The sequence below is a fragment of the Lacerta agilis genome, chromosome 3 (genome assembly GCF_009819535.1).
Source record: "Lacerta agilis isolate rLacAgi1 chromosome 3, rLacAgi1.pri, whole genome shotgun sequence".
In the NCBI taxonomy this organism is placed as follows: domain Eukaryota; kingdom Metazoa; phylum Chordata; class Lepidosauria; order Squamata; family Lacertidae; genus Lacerta; species Lacerta agilis.
This window is the reverse complement of record NC_046314.1, coordinates 71,076,390-71,092,717: the sequence shown is the minus strand read 5'-3', so window position 1 is coordinate 71,092,717 and position 16,328 is coordinate 71,076,390. Positions and strand designations below refer to the sequence as shown.

Genomic DNA, 16,328 nt, shown 5'->3' with positions numbered 1-16,328 from the left:
GCAGAGATTCCAAAGTTGCAACTTGGATAAGCTATGCAGTATTGAAGAGAAGATTCTGGTAAATCAGTGGAATGAAGATAAACTAGAGCTGCAGTCTGTTACCTGGAGTGAAATAGAACAAATGCTGTTTAGTCAAACGAGAAAAATATTGAAGCATGCATACAATATATGTAGACAAGCAAAAGAGCTTCAGCGCCAAAAGGAAAAATTTGTGGCAAAGTGAACTGATTCTGCAAACTGACTTTGCAGAGAATTATTACATAAAGTATCAGAATGAAGCAGTGCAGGCTCATTGGACTGCAGAACAAGGAACTTCTGTAATAATTTACACTGCTGTGACTGGCGAAGAAGTGCAGATGTATGCTGTCCTTGATGCAACTGAGCAATTCTCTTTCACTGGAATTCTTCCAGATTTCAATGCAAAACATGGCATTGAAATTAGACCCATTATCCTATGGACTGATGGTGCTGCTGCCCACTTTAAGAACAGGTATTCCACAGTGACTTCATCATTTACAAATCCTGGAATTTGAGTGAATCTTTCCATGGCAGAGGACCACATGATGGAGTTACCAAAAGAATTGTATGGGACAGAGTTTTGAGAGGACAGGCAGTGGTGCACAATGGATTTGATTCCACCACCACCCCTTAAACATGGAAAAACTTCAAGCATGTTTGCTTGTCATCGAGGAAAACATAGAGGAATAGAAAAAGACCTCAATGAGATGTTTGAAATGTAAATCCCATGAAAGGCATACAATCAGCAGAATGTGTTGTCAACATGGAGTGATTTAGAGTATGCCTTTATCAAAACACAGTAGATCAGGCATAGGCAAACTCGGCCTTCCAGATGTTTTGGGACTACAACTCCCATCATCCCTGACCACTGCTCCTGTTAGCAAGGGATGGTAGGAGTTATAGTCCCAAAACATCTGGAGGGCCGAGTTTGCCTATGCCTGCAGTAGATTATTCCCCAATGGGAAATGTGAGTATCCTTAAAGAAAGCACAGAATCAGAAACAGCCACTAAAGTACTGGCTTCATTTGGCAACTTTGTTATTGTTGCATTTGAGACAAGGAAATTGAAGAGAAAATGATAAATGTTGTGTTGAAAAGAAAACAAATCATTAGGGTGTTGCCACAGGCAAGTATGAATTCAAGTACCGTAGATATTACAACTTCTTACAAAGACCTGGTGCTGACTTGCAATTTATGAATGTCTAGTTAAGCACAGGGTCTTGCTTTGGAGTCGTTTTATTTGTATTTATTTGTCAATGAATGATTATGTTGGTCACATTGTGTTGGTAACGGGTCATTCACTTGCTAGTGTAGTGCAGCAATTCAGGCAATTTGCAGCACAATTGTATGCAATTACTTCTACTTAGAAGTAAATCCCACTGTGTTAAATGGGATATACTTCTGAGTACAGTCATACCTCATGTTACGATCGCTGCTGGTTGCATTCGTCACAGGATACGGGATACGGGTTACTTCTGGGTTTGGCGCTTTGCACATGCGCAGAAGTGCAAAATGACGTCATGTGCAGAAGCGCCGAATCGCACCACGCACATGCGCAGATGCGACACTTCAAGTTGCGGACCTTTCAGGTTGTGAATGGGGCTCCGGAATGGATCCCGTTCGCAACCAGAGTTACCACTGTAAGTGTATATGGGATTACAGCCTTTCTTGGTTTTTCTCCTATTTGTGAACTCTCAGAAACTCTTAGATCTAGGCTCATTTTATATATGAATATTTGGCCTAATGTTTGTGAATAATGACTCAACATCAAAACCTTTTGTTTATACTGCAGAATATGATACTCTCTGCAGTGAAGAAAACTGCTGGTCTGGCAGACATGCTTGGCTTTTCCTCACTAACTTACCAAGACTTACATAAACTTCAATAGCCTTGTTTAGCATGTATAGAATTAGAATGTTGGCTCTATTCTTTTAGTCTAGTTCAGGGTTTCCCAAACTTGGGTCTTACGCTGTTTTTGTACTACAACCCCCATCATCCCTAGCTAGCAGAACCAGTGGTTAGGGGAGATGGGAATTGCTGTCCAAAAATGGCTGTGGATCCAAGTTTGGAAAGCTCTGTTCCAGTTTATAATTCCCAGCTACTTAGTTAATCAGACTTTGAGTATTTTGGTTTCATTTTATGCTGCCATCTTTTCTAATAAGTCCACTTCATTTAAAATTAGTGTCTGACTGAAGCCTTGATACTAAATCCAGTATTAGTCACTTGCTGTTGAGTAATTTGGTGACTCTGATGCTCAGGGAGCAGAGAGCTGTGTTTAGAATCAGAGGGTGCTCCTTTAGAATCAGAGGGTGTAAAGATCTGGGAGTCTCCTGACCCAAGATGGTTGGGCAGAAAGAGTGGTGGCAGTATCCCTTCCAGGGCTGGTGACAGACCCTGAATATCTGGACCCTGGGTTTTGGTTAACAGTCCTTGACAGTCACAGAGTGCCTTTTGCACCTATGTCTAGGCATCCTAAAAGATAAGCTTCTTGAGGTTGCAAAACTGTTATTGTTATGACACTTTCTCCAAATTACCTGTTGGCCACGATTGTTCATTAGTAGGACCAAAGGAGTTTCAGTCGTCAAATTAATCCTGAAACCCTACTGGAAATGGTCTCCTCATTAACAGAACTGGGGCCACACACAGAGATGCTGACTGTTCTAATAGGTTTATTCTGTGTCTCCCAGCAAGTTTGTCACTTAGGAAAGAGAAGAATTGAGGATTTCATTGGTTGGCTGGAAAGTTTTAAGTCTTCTTCACAACCTGAAGCTGTACTAATTGAGACTTTTTCACACAACTGCAGTTGATAGATGCTAAGAGTCGTATATACAGTTCCAAGGCATCTATTATACAAAAGGCAGTTTGGAATAATTATAGCTCAGCACTGCTAAACATAGTTTGTTTTTTCTTCCTGGAACAGTACCCTTTCCTCATAAATTCAATATTTTTGTGGGCTGTATATGATGATAGTTTGGCTGCTGACTCTGCCATGATTTGCAAAATATTTTCCTTTAAGGAAGGTGGATGGCTCAGTAATAACATGAATTTTTATGATGTGGGCACAATGAGGCAGACAGAAACATCTAAGAATATATGTCCAGCAGCAGTAACATCTATGTGAACTCACACATTAGAAATATAAACTGCAGAAACATATGTAGCATAGTTATTTGTTCATTCACTTAATCTCTAAGCCATTTTTTCCAGTAAGAACCCCAGGTGAGTGTAGCAAATCCAGTGAAACAAAAATAAATTATTTTAAGACAACTTAGTGACTCCATCCAGAATAGTGGAACCACCATGCCCTAGAGAAATTTTACCACCTACCATCAGCTTCTCATCTTGTCCAGATTAATCTTCTTGGGTGCAACAGCATTCTCCTGATCTGTGATTCCTAGCAACTGGCATTCAGAGCCTGCCTACTGTCTCTGACAGTGGAGCACAGCCCTCCTGGCTAGTAGCCACCTATAGCCTTCTCTTCCTCCATGAATTTCTCTAATCCTCTTTTAAAGCCATCTAGATTGGTTTGGGATGGGAAAAGCAGTTACTAACATGCTTCTCTATCCACCTCCACTAGTTTGGTTGTTTTCAGGGGACTTTATGACAAAAACACTTTCCTTGAATTTTTCTTCCCCCCCCCCTCCCTTCACACCTCAGCACTAGGTAATCATAAAAGCATACCAATGTGAGTAGATGAATAGTTACCACTGTGGCAGGTAAATGGTTTCCTTATGCTCTGGCTTCCGTCTAGTTGTCCCATTGAGCCAGAAGCAGTTTAGTCATGCTAGCCACATGACCCAGAAAGCTGTCTGTGGACAAACGCCTGCTCCCTTAGCCTGAAAGCGAATTTGACTGTACTTAACCATCCAGGGGTTCTTTACCTTACTTTACCATACTAGGTAATTACCACACAAATATGGGAAGGCATATTTCAGGATAGATCAATCCTACTGTAAGGGAAGGGGAGAGTCCAAGGCAGAGGAATCACCATATCCAAAGTCTGCCAGGCTTACATGGGCCAAAGCAAAATCATGGGTGAGGGCAGATCTTACCTGGATATTTACAGTAATCTCTCTTTTGATTTTCAAATTTTCCTGCCATTGGGTCCTATGGGAGGGAAATTCACTACTCCATATCCATGACTGGTACATAGATTTTTGCTGTTTTGCGGGTGTGCCAATGGCACAAGGGGGCTTTGGATCTTGCAGATCTAAGGCCTCCCTCAATCCCCTGGCATGCCTCTTTTTCCTCCCTTATACATCTGACATTAGAAGAGGGGGGGGGGGTTGTAGAGGTTTCTGTGGTCACAACAAGGAGGCCTCCAGTGGTGGACCTCCCCCTCCATGGACAGAGGGGAAGATCCACTGCACCCTATGGCTCCTTGAATGCCTGTTAAGCAACTATGTATTTAGGATATCCACCTATTTTTATATAAGTGACAAAGTTTAGCCATATAAAACCGTATATATTTGTCCTCATCTGCTGTTGAGTATAAGTTATTTCAGACCATAAGGTCTGAAAACATACAGCAAGCTATATTAAGGAGATTGTGCATTTTTTTAGTTGTTTGCTTAGCATGGGACTGAATTGTTTTGATTACTTTGGAAGCATAGCAAAATTCCATTTTTGTTGCTTGACTGCTAGAGATGACACTGCTTTCATTGACACTGTTAATTTATTTTTGTAAAACTGCAGAAATGCTAGTTCTGCTTATAACAGGCTCTGTGTCTTCCTTGGCTAATATATGAAGTCATTCTTAGTGGTTTACAGGAGCACATTTTGCTTGACAATTTAGGGGTGCTGTTCTAACATTATCCATCCTCAAGCTGTCAAGTGCTCTGTAAGATTTTAGTCATATGTGAATCTTAGCTTGTTGTCAAATGGCTCAAAGGATTTTAGTTGATTAATAATTCTTACTTTGAAACGAGTAATCACTTAAAATATATCTGCATTTTACTCAAATTACAATATTTGTTGTATTTTTCATGCTGAAAGAAATATAGTTTACCATATACTAACAATAGCTATCACTCATTCTTAGATGGAAATGCCATCTTTAATATTTTTCTTCAATATTATCGTAACAAAAATAGATGAGCTGGCTTTTTTGAGAAGCAAGCAGTTATAATTTCAGTTTTTATGCTGGCCCAGCACATTTATTTCCAACAATGTGCACACATAGAATACATTCATTTGGTGCCTATTTTCCCATCCTTTCAAGATTCTATCCCCATTTTACAGACATGCAGATAAGGGCATAAATTAGCAAGTTCATTTGAAAATCCAGGTCATATCAAGCTTCAAGAGCAAGAGGCCTGGTATTTTGGTCTAACCACCATTTCACCATGCTTTTCAGCAGAATTATGCTTTCCTAGAATAACAGCATTTTCTTGAGCTTATGTAAGTCTTGAGCAAAAGCATAAAACTTATTTTCTTCACATTGGTGCAGATTATTGTGGTTTGCTGTACCAATATCACTCTATCTCAATATGCACTTTTCAATCTATATTTTCACCAAGTGGCAGTTTCAAAATCCAAATGTCTGTCATCATACATTGAAGAAAGCTTCAGCTTTAATAGATGCCGCTAAAAGGCAACCGCTAAGTATCACTAGGATTTGCAAAAAGTGTCCAGAGAAGTAGTCTGATGTCTGATCATAAAAATGTTTCTATTCAGCAAGAATACCTCTGTCTGATGGAACGGTTTCAAAGTTTTGCTAAGGTCTGATCCTGATTTGCCACATTCTTTCTAAATGAAAACTGCCTCAAAATGTGATTTGTGTATTAGCCCTAAGTAATATAACCATACTTCTGGAATTACATATAATCACAAAAGCCCTTACTGTTTAAGCAATTATGTCATAACAATTTTAGAATGACACAAAAGTTGGATCTCAAGGAGTTCACCATTTATCTAGGTTTCAACTGGTATCCAGGCAAAGGCTATCAAGGGACAGAATTTGTGAAAGTTTGAAATTATATATCATCTCTGTAGCCACCCCTTCTTAGAAATAATTTCCCCCAGTTTTTCTCATTACTTGGGAGATAATATCAGGTTGAGAATGATGTCATATTAACAGCGTTAGAAAACAGTGCTGTCTTACCAAAAGAGAAGACATATTAGAGTTCTTTTAAGCACATCTTAAAAAAAAAACTTAATTTGAGTCCATACTTTTTCAGCCATGTGAATTTTGAATACATGTTATAGACTCACAAATGGCTATTACAAATGTGAGTGGCAAACCATTATACATTTTCATTGTTTCCATTACATATTTTTAAACTCTTTACACCGCAAGCCAGAACGGGAGAATCACAATTATTGTGTAGTACAGAAGAAGGCAATTTTCTGTGGTGAGAAAAAACTAGAGTGGGCAAAATACCTGAAGTAATTTACATACCTCAAGGTGTCTGTTAGGTTACACTAATATGAATGCATATACCACACAAGAAGCTTACTGAACATAACAGAAGATAGCATAGCAAGCAAATTATGATGACTGCATTAACCACAATGTCCTCTGGAGCCTAATTTATGCTAGCTGGAAGATGGCGATTGGTTATGGTGATGAGAACAATATTGTGACAGGAAATGGCTTAGGCTGCAATCAGCCCACTTACCAGGAACCAAGCCCATCAAATTCATTAGGACTTACTTAAGGGTAGGCATGGTTAGACTTGCAGTGTTAGATGCTAACATAAATTATCTTAAGAAAGTTCATGGAGAGTTTCCTGCCCCCCACATGCAGTCATCTGTGCCCCCCTGCAAATCTCTCTAGAGAATTGGAGGCCCTCCTGAACAATGAGGGATGGGGGGGGGGGTGTCCAATTAGCCACAGGAGCCTCCATCTCACATTTTTCCTCCCAAGCCTTTTTATGCTGGAAACTTTTTATAGGAGGCACAGATGTCTGCAGGGGTAAAAAGCAGGTGAGAAACATTAACTTTCTTAAGTAAATTTATCTTGAGATCCAAGTCACTGCTTATTCTGAATGGGTAGCTGTATTAAACTACTGTAGCAAAATTTGCCAAGATGTCCCAAGGCACCTTTAAAACCAACAGATTTATTATAGCTGGGGACACCTTTGTCAGATGCATACTCTCTATTTGCAGATATGCTTGTGCATATATATGTTGGGGTAAAGTGAGTTGAATAACGAATGAGCATAACAACCAGCCATTGGGTGCATTCACCATGCATCATGGAGAATGTATACAGAATCTGTCTGCAAAGAGGGAAATATGCACATTTCCCAGCCAATGCTTTCCAACAGGTCTGGGGGAGTTGTACACTCCCCAGGCAATATGTATAATCTTCACCGATCCTGGAGAATACTAGGGAGGCATTCAGTGTTGCACTAAGGCAGTGGTTTCCAACCAGTGTGCTGTGGCACCCTGGGGCGCATTAAATGATAGACAGGGGTGCCACAGGCAATACTGGCCTCTGTCCCTCTTGCCTTCCCTCCCTGCTCTGATGTCTCTGCCTCCCGAAAGCTTGCATAGCTGTTTGTTGCAGCAGCCCCAGCTATAAGCTTCCCAGGCAAATGGTGCCTGTGGGGCTGGCCAGGGAGTGCTGGTTGCCAAGAGCTGAGGTGGCTTCAGAGTAAGCAAGTAAGCAGGCATGGGAGTCCAGCCAGCCAGTCCTCCAACCCTTGCTGTTGGGAATGGACAGACAAGTCCCAGGCCCCTGTGGGGCAGTATGAGGAGGCACCTGTCTTTGGGTTGGGGGAGGGGGCAGCTCAGAGACCGGGGGGGGGGGGGCAGCAGCGTCTGCCCAGAGGACACCCAAGGAGAGGAGGCTCAGGGAACACTCCCCAAGGGAGGGTGTTTGAAAAAGGGTGAGAGCCTGTCAGCTCTGCAGGCAAAGAGTGACATAACTGGGCTCCTGAGCCCCACAGGGAGCTGTGGACTTAAAAAGATTGAAAACCTCTGCACTAAGGTGATCATTCTGTCAGCACAAGCATTTCTGATTGCCAGATGGAACAGTTTCTCCCCCCTCCATGCTTTTTTGTCGGTTCTCTCACCACCACCCCAAAACCAAATTGGGGGTGCATGGGGAGATAAAGGAAAGCCCTGTTGTGCTGGTGGAACTCGTTGTGTTGCTTCTTCTAGCACAACTATTTAGTTGAATCTGGCCCATAATAGCTTGACTGCATTTTATGCATTCTCCGGGCAATATTCATAATCTCTAAGAGACATCAGGTAGCATACATATCTGAACAGAGTTTTCTACATTCTCTAGGCATTATGCAGAATCTTTGGCTCAGGTTTCCTGTAGAGTGCCTGAGAGCTGAAATAAAAAAATAAAAAAGTTAAAAGAAGATACTTTCAAGAAAATCACCCAGCTCTCATGCACTATACAAGCAATACCTTCCAGGGTCTCTGACTCCCTAGAATACTGGACAATTTGCAGCAAGAACACTCGCACACCCTCAGCCGCCTCATAACTTTAAAGTTTAAACACACACAATTTCCATAGCCCAAATTACTTCAAAAATGACTTTCTACTACCACCATATTTTATTGGATTGGCCTGACATGCAACTGAATATCATCTGCAATGCATGAAAGTAATTCTTTAAACAAAAAGAAGACATAAATGAACCAAAGGAAATAGCATAAAGAAAGCAGGAAGCTTGAGAAACATCAAAAGGAAATGAAGCATTAACCAAAACTCTTAACAGAGCAATTACTCACAGAATGCCATTCCATAATGGAGCTGAAATGGTTATTAGATAGTTATGGGGATGGTGCAGCCAGCTATCAGATATTTTCTGTGGTCTCCTTGACAAGCAAGGTTCCACATATCACCTACCATTGCTAATCCTCCACCTCCCATTACATGGCCATTTGACCTGTCTTGCTCCTCCCTCTGCTTGTTTATGCCTTGTTCCCTCTTTCCTCTGCCATCTCCAGTAGGGCAAGCAGTTCAGCCCTCACCCATTCAAGGAAATGCAGAGAACAGTCTTTTTTACATCTGGAGCTGGGCAGGTGCACATTGAAATACACCATCCCCGCTCCAAAACAAATATGAGCACCGTTAATATTCCCATTCAGTGGATAGAAAGTTGAGCGTAAACTTCCTTCCCACAGATCCACTGTAACATCTTAAGATGGAGCAGGGGAGGAAGGTAGAGGAGAAGGGCCTAAGTGGTTCTGCAGGAGGAAGTCACTTCCACCCAAACAGCAATTCTGCAGTGTGCTGCTGCTTCATGTGATGTAAACAGCAGTAGTAAAATGCGGTAACTCAAAAAAGTTGACATGAAGCCAGTATGAGAATTTCTGGACTGGTGAGTTGGAAGTAGTGTTATCAACACTAGCAGGGGTGAACATCGAGATGCAAGAAGCAATAATATAGATATATATTAAAAGTCCATTCATCTCTCAGGCTACTTGTTTGGGCAGAGAGGTAGCTGAACAAAACAATAGTATTCTTCAATAGTTGTAGGGTGGAAAGGAGAGATACAGGAAAGTGAGTTAAATAAAAACCTTTATGCACCACTCTGCCACTCCCTTTTTGCAACTGTGTTTGTATGCATTTCCTTATGTTTGGATTTTCAGCAGAGGGCACTATACCATAATGAATATCATGGAGCTATAATGGCCATTCCTATAACTGATGGGTGAGATACAAGCCTTCATAAATTAAAAACCAAACCAAACCAAACCAAACCAAACCAACAACACCCAGAAATATGAGAAGCAATGCACTTTTTCCTGAAGTAAATTTCAAAACTTTGTTATTATGTGCCCTGTGCAGAGATGGAGTTTAAAAATGAAAGTATTATAAATGATACTGCACATTCTTTAATTCAAGATGCATCATTCAGACCATGAGTCTTTGTAAAAGGTTCACCACTGTCTAACAGCTGCAAAAAGGACTCATGCGTTCTTTATCAGGTCTCAGATGCTGCAATAGAAGCAGGCGTTTTCAGTTGTGGTCCACAACCCCCATGCCATTAATATGCACCCGGTGACTTTTCGTTGCAGCTATTTTACTGTTTTGTGAAAAACGTTAATAAAAAACTCATTGCAAATTATGCACCCATTGACTGTGAACAGATAAAATCAGAAACAACTGAGAACTCAACATCTGTGCAACAACAGATGTGATGATTGGAGCAGCCTCAGCAGCTCCTGGGCCTGTGCTGATTTGTAAAAGAACAGGGTGCCACTGGCACAGGATTCCAACTTCTGGCCAGGCTTATGTTCAGCTGTGAGACAGAATAAGTTGCATTTCTGGGCTAGGAGCTTGCACAACTGCTCTGCTCAACAGCATTAGCCTTTACAAATATTGCATAATACAGTGCCATGAGGAACCCCAGATAACCCTGGGGCTTGCCCAAGCTTGGCTGCTTAAAATGACCTGCAGGTGTTTTGGGGGCAGGGAGGGCTACACCAGCACAAGCAGATTGCATCACAACTGTACCCATCACCCCATGGGCTCAATACTCCCATTGCTCCTTGTGTTCTGCTTTTCATTAGCCTCATGGGACAATGAAAAATACTTTATTTTTTCCACTTGATGTTGCTACTGCCATTAATTCTAGAAAACAGTCACAGACATGTAGTAGTAAGTGTTATCCTTTTCCTTCCTTTTTTACCAGAATATTTGAACTGAAATGTGAATTAATTCAAAATGTACTCAGATTCATTTTCTCAACCCTTTGTATAACAGCTGCCAATGTATGGAGTGAAAAATACAAAAGAATTAGAATTGGCTTTTTAGTAACTTTCATGATCCATGCAAGTGCAAGCCAGTTAATTGTTCCAAAGACATATTTAGGAATTTGCTTCATTGTACTGTTTTCTTCTTCTTTTATAATTTCTAGCAATAAAAAAATTCTTCAGGCTTTTAAAATTGATTTTCTATTATTTCCATTTTGAAGGTTCTCAGCTTATAAATACTTACATGGCAAACAGCAGCAACAACAACAGCCCCCAACCAATCTCCACATATAGCATAACATTTGGTTCGTTTATATGTCAGAAACCACCTAAATACCATGGGGAGATGGAGTGGAGGGCTGCAGGGGAAGCGGAAATAGGACAAAATAACCTGTTCTCTTATGGTAGTGTTCACTCTGTTGGATCAAAAGCTGTTCCGCAAGCAGAAGGGCAGCACTGGATTTCCAGCTCATCACGGTTCTTTATCTTGGTAGTAATAATTGGCATTTACACCATAGGAACCAACTAAAATGAATTCCGAATAAAAAATAGACTTCCCAAGCAAACATGGACATAATACATGAAAAGTAAATTCCAGATGCCTTTTAAATTTTTATAATGAGATTTAATAAGGTAGCTAGGCCTTTTGGTCAACCATTATTCAACACAAAGCATTCTATGCCAATCATGTGTTTTCTGTTTTGAATTACAGCTCACCACAGCCACCCTGGATGGGAAACTGCAATTGTTCCTACCGGATTGTCAGCCTTGACTTCCTTGGCTCTGCTACTTTCAGAATAAGGCTCCCCGACAGAAAGGAGAGATTTGGTTACTGGGCAAGTTACAGCACTTTTCTGTTTTAAATATAGGCTTCCAGATTATGTCTGCCCTGGGATTTGCTCCAAGGTCTGCTCTGCTGGAAAGTCATTTTGTATAAGGGTACAGAGTCCGTTCTGCCACTGTCCTTGCAGAGCATTATTACATTCAGGCTACCTTGGACTGCAGCTTTGGAAGTGCTACAGAATAGGTAGATGTATAACATTATGTTGTATCCCATTATTAATAGCTCTAGCCATCCTAGTGCAGTTTGTCTGGAAACATCAAGTAAGATTTAAGAACTCTGGTGTCTAGCAGCATATATACACTTTTTGTTGTAGTTTGTTGGGATTTCAGTAGTTATCTCCACAACCAGACATTTAACAAATAAACCTTTGTACCGTTCTTGGCTAAACCCTTATGCCCAATAATAAAGTGATTCAGTCATTTGTGTCCTTGCCTGTTGATTCAACTTGTGGGGAAATATGAGGTTCGGAGCATTATCGAGACATACAAGCAAAGGTTTACTATAGTTCAGACACCAGTGGATATGATACCAAACATCTTTCAAGACTAAATGTTATGCAGTCCTTTTCTCCTTGTCATGTATAAAGACTCTGGAAGACAAATCACACTGGATTTCTGGCTCCTTAAGAACCAGTACGGAAAATGTGGCTTGCACTATTTCGCAACAGGCTGCTAAATATGTCACTGTGGTATATTCAACTTTTACATGAATTCTTTAATCTAATTTTGAAGAGCATTTTGAGGATGATCTTTAAAAAGCTGCACACACTGAGTTGGATCTGACTAAGTCATACTCAGAATAGATCTAATGAAATAAATGCCATTCTTAAAAAGTTTCCCAAAAGAAAGCCCAATTCTAATAAGAATGTCAATACCAGTAAAAAGTCCAACCTATCCAAAAGTCATCTTGTTAATCCATCTTTATTTCACTGGGACAATATTGTGAATGTGCTTAACTATCCCACTGAAAAAAAACACGTAACTTTGAAAAGTATTTCTTTTTGGTAGAATTGGTTTCTGCATTCTTTGCAAATTCCTTTGACCACACTTCAGACCCCATTTATCCAGAGCAGTTCACTATGGATGGATGTGTTATATACACACTAGTTGTTATAATTCCATTGGTGCAAACCATTTGAAAATTATGCTTAATTCTATATTATTTGCCTTCTAGTTGTGGGCGATATAGGTAGGCGTGTGCACAAATTCTTCCGAAGGGTTGTCAGGATGAAAATAGTGGTTAAATGCTGAAAGTTGTGCGGCTGGTTTGGGGAAGGTTCAAGAGCCCAAATGTGTAGCAAAACTGAAAATCCCAGTGGCAACAGTGGGGTAACTAGATGGCATTATTATACCCCGCCCACCGGACTGGGTTGCCCCAGCCGCTCTGGGCGGCTGATATTTTGGCAGTACCAATCATGCTGATTGTTCTGGAAAGCAAGGGTATTAAATTTGGTTCCTAAAGCTTCTATTGATATCAGCGACTATGGGGCAGAAAAACACATTCTGACAAAATAATGACACAGTTATTGCACACCAGTGTTTGAACCATTGCATAATAACCAAAGGAACATTTGGTTGCTACATTTTTTACATCCAGGAAACTGTCAGAATGATTTGTAATGAAGTTCTTATCGTCAGATGTTCACTCTAGGATTAGTATCCGTCAGCTGTTGCTCTTACAGCTGGGAACGCTTGTCAAGTGGCAGGCTTCACTGTTTTGAGACAAATCAATAGTCTATAGTAGCTCAGCAGAGCAATGCAGATACAGGGTAGACAGAGCTGGTTTTCTCAAGGGAGTTATAAAAGCATATTACTGATAATGTAAAACAAGTAGCTGAAGCTCTGAGGAGCTATGTAATAGTGACTCATTCTGAATCACACAATCTAATGATTCTGACCCTTTATGTACACTGATCAAAGTCAAACATCTGGTTCTGTGCTTCAGATAATTTGTGGCATTTCATAAGCCTATCTTTGTCGAAAGAGCAGTTTCCAGTCATATTATTGGTCTGCTATACTAGGCTTATTCAGTGTTACATTAAAAATGCCCACATGTCTTTGAATTCTGCTGAGAAGGGAAGTTTTAGTTCACTTAAAGGTGAATTTTTGGCTTTGGAACTTCCTCTGTGGACAATATGAACCTTTCTTACACTTGCTGATCGCACAAGGGCAATCTGGTGTGAATTGACATTCAATCAAATGCACGATTGTGGCTCTTTTCCCTTTAAAGTGGAATAGCAATTGTGGATATAGACTACACTGGTTTAATACACAGGTTGGATCCAGAGTTTGTTTTCGCAGGTGGTAGTAACCTCTGAGAAGAGTTCCACTCAGGATGCTTCTGTCAGTGGAAAGGATAGGAGAGATGATTTTTGCTAATTTCTTCTTTCCTCTGCCAACTGCCACTTCCTGTGCCGTTCTGGAGAAAGCAAACCTTGGATCCAGCCCTTATTGATTTCACGAACAGTTGACTCATCCCAGAGTGTCTTCTCTCCACATTTTCTACAGATTCACAATAGCTATGAGTAGAGCCAGGGTGTCTGCAAAAATTTATCGTCTCTTATGGGGAGGGTTGTTGACAGGTTTTGGTCTACCCATAATTCATCTGTTGCTGTTAATTTTGTTCCTTTTCCATTGTTACATTTTCTGATATTTTGATTGCAGACCACCCTGAAGATCTCAGTATGGGATATAAATAAAAATGTGAACCCACTCATTTTGGTGCTCTTCATTAGAGGCCCTGCTCCAGATGCCCCTGCCACCAGAGATTTAGGCAGGTGGTGACCGAAGACAGGACCTTTTTTGGTTGTGGCACTCTAATTGTGGAAAGAGGTGTTGTGCCTATGCTACTTTCCACCAGATGCCAAATAATAAATTTCCTGGCTGCCTTTTCTTTAGTTGAGTATTACACCCATTGATTGTATTTTTTGCTGTATGGTGGTTGTTTTTATAAAGAAATGTTTTATGACTTGATGACTTAATGATTTACATTTTTAATGTTTTCTTGGATAATTAATAGGAAAGTTGGGATATAAATGTATGAACATATAAAATATAATAAGAAGGAGAATTTAGCTTGTGTGCCACTACACTCTATAGGTGATTGCTGCTGACAGTGAATCAGCTGTAAATCATTACTTTTAATGCCACCTTGAAGTTCATCAGTGAATCTTTTTCATGCAATATGGCTGCTTTGGCCCCTTTAAGATGGGAGAGAGATTGGTGCATTGTCTAAAGCTGGGAGGTGTTCCCTAGCTTCAGGAAATGGCAAGGAATTCCCATACCCAGTTTCTGGCTAAAATGGGGGAAGCAAAGAGACAATCCTGCTCCACTGGTGGCTTTCCTTTTTTGAGAGTTTGCTGCTGTTTCTAGACCATTTGCTGCTGTATCTAGACAGATCAGGTCCTGGAAAAAGAAAGGGAGCCTTTCCTGCTAGTATTACTGAAGATGAATGACTTTCTCTGTTTCCCAATGCTGAACACTGGCATGTCCTAGAACACAGAAAATTGAAATTTACGTTAAGTACACATTTAACTTTTTTCATTATAACTACAACCAAAAGCACAAACTACATGGTTTTAGAACAGTTCAGGTCATGCTGTTTCAAAGTAAATTAATATAGCAAAAGGTAGATGGAGTGGAGTTTTCAGCAATGGTTAATACTGGTGAGGGAGGGGAGAGAGATTGCCAATGGGGAATAAATTTGGTTCAGTCAATTTACACTTTCCAAATTGAAACACAAATCAAAACACATTATCCTTCAGAATTCATTTCTCCAAATTTTATGATGCAGTCCTCCAGCAAAAAGAAAATGTAGAAAAAAGTGCATACTAGCATGTACAGAAACAAATATATAAATGAAAGCAACATACAAAATACATTAGGGGCAATCGCTTGTAAAATGTGTATATTAGATTATTTTGTCTATACAGTAAAATATATATATTAGGAGACATGCACTAAAATGCTGACAATTTTTTGTGATGGCTTTTTAATACAAAAAAATCACAAACTGATGCAGAAATTTTGTAAACTGGATTTAAGATTGGAAAAGTGAAAGCTGAAGAAAAAATAATTGATCGGTTCACCCATCCCGAGTGCAGCTTAAGCCCTGTTCCTTTGAATATAAGGGTGTTAGAAGCAAGTGCCTATGTCTGCCTGTGAAATATTCAGTAGTATCCTAACTGAAATATTCAGCTGGGCAGAGCTGCCGAGCTACACTTCTGACACCAGTGTTGCTATACTTGCCTGGATGGGGCTGAGATGGGGCAGAGCATCAACAAGGAGACAACCCATTCCAGCACTCCTACCAACTGCAGTCCTGCTCCTCCACCATACTGGACACTACTAGAAATACTGGATGATGCACAATTGCCTTTTCCACAGATACTGTGCATTGCCTAACTTTGTGTATCTATTTGATAGGACAAATAAAACTCAAGGGAAAGTACTCCGCCATCATGAATCAACAATTTATTGTATAACTGGCAATTAACTGGCAGCAGCTTGTTTTTCTGGCTCCTGGGAAGGCTTGTTTCTTAAATATGGTAGCTTTGCAGTAGTCACTGTGGTTCTGTAATGAAATGTTTTCCGAGGAAAGCTTGAGATGATTTGCATGTTGCACTAATAATTTGTTTAATGTCTCCTTCCTTTCCTATACTTACTCAGGGCCACTCGTGGTATGGCTCTAGCTACAGTGTTCAAACATTTGATTTCCACCACTGGAATTTTCCTTTGCTAAGGTCTGATCCTGATTGAAAATCATCGTATCAATTTATGACTGAGAGATATGTGACAGTGGCA

At 40.3% G+C, this 16,328-nt stretch overlaps 1 protein-coding gene across 1 annotated transcript in view; it reads left to right on the top strand.

The window, feature by feature from the left end:
• The window catches only part of WDR27 (WD repeat domain 27), a 61,150-nt gene extending 50,079 nt beyond the window's left edge, over window positions 1-11,071 (top strand). The window contains exon 25 of the mRNA XM_033144218.1: window positions 10,500-11,071. Coding sequence (XP_033000109.1) covers window positions 10,500-10,901 — 402 coding nt within the window. The 3' untranslated portion in view covers window positions 10,902-11,071. The remainder of the gene's footprint in view (window positions 1-10,499) is intronic.
• Window positions 11,072-16,328: the final 5,257 nt, after the last annotated feature.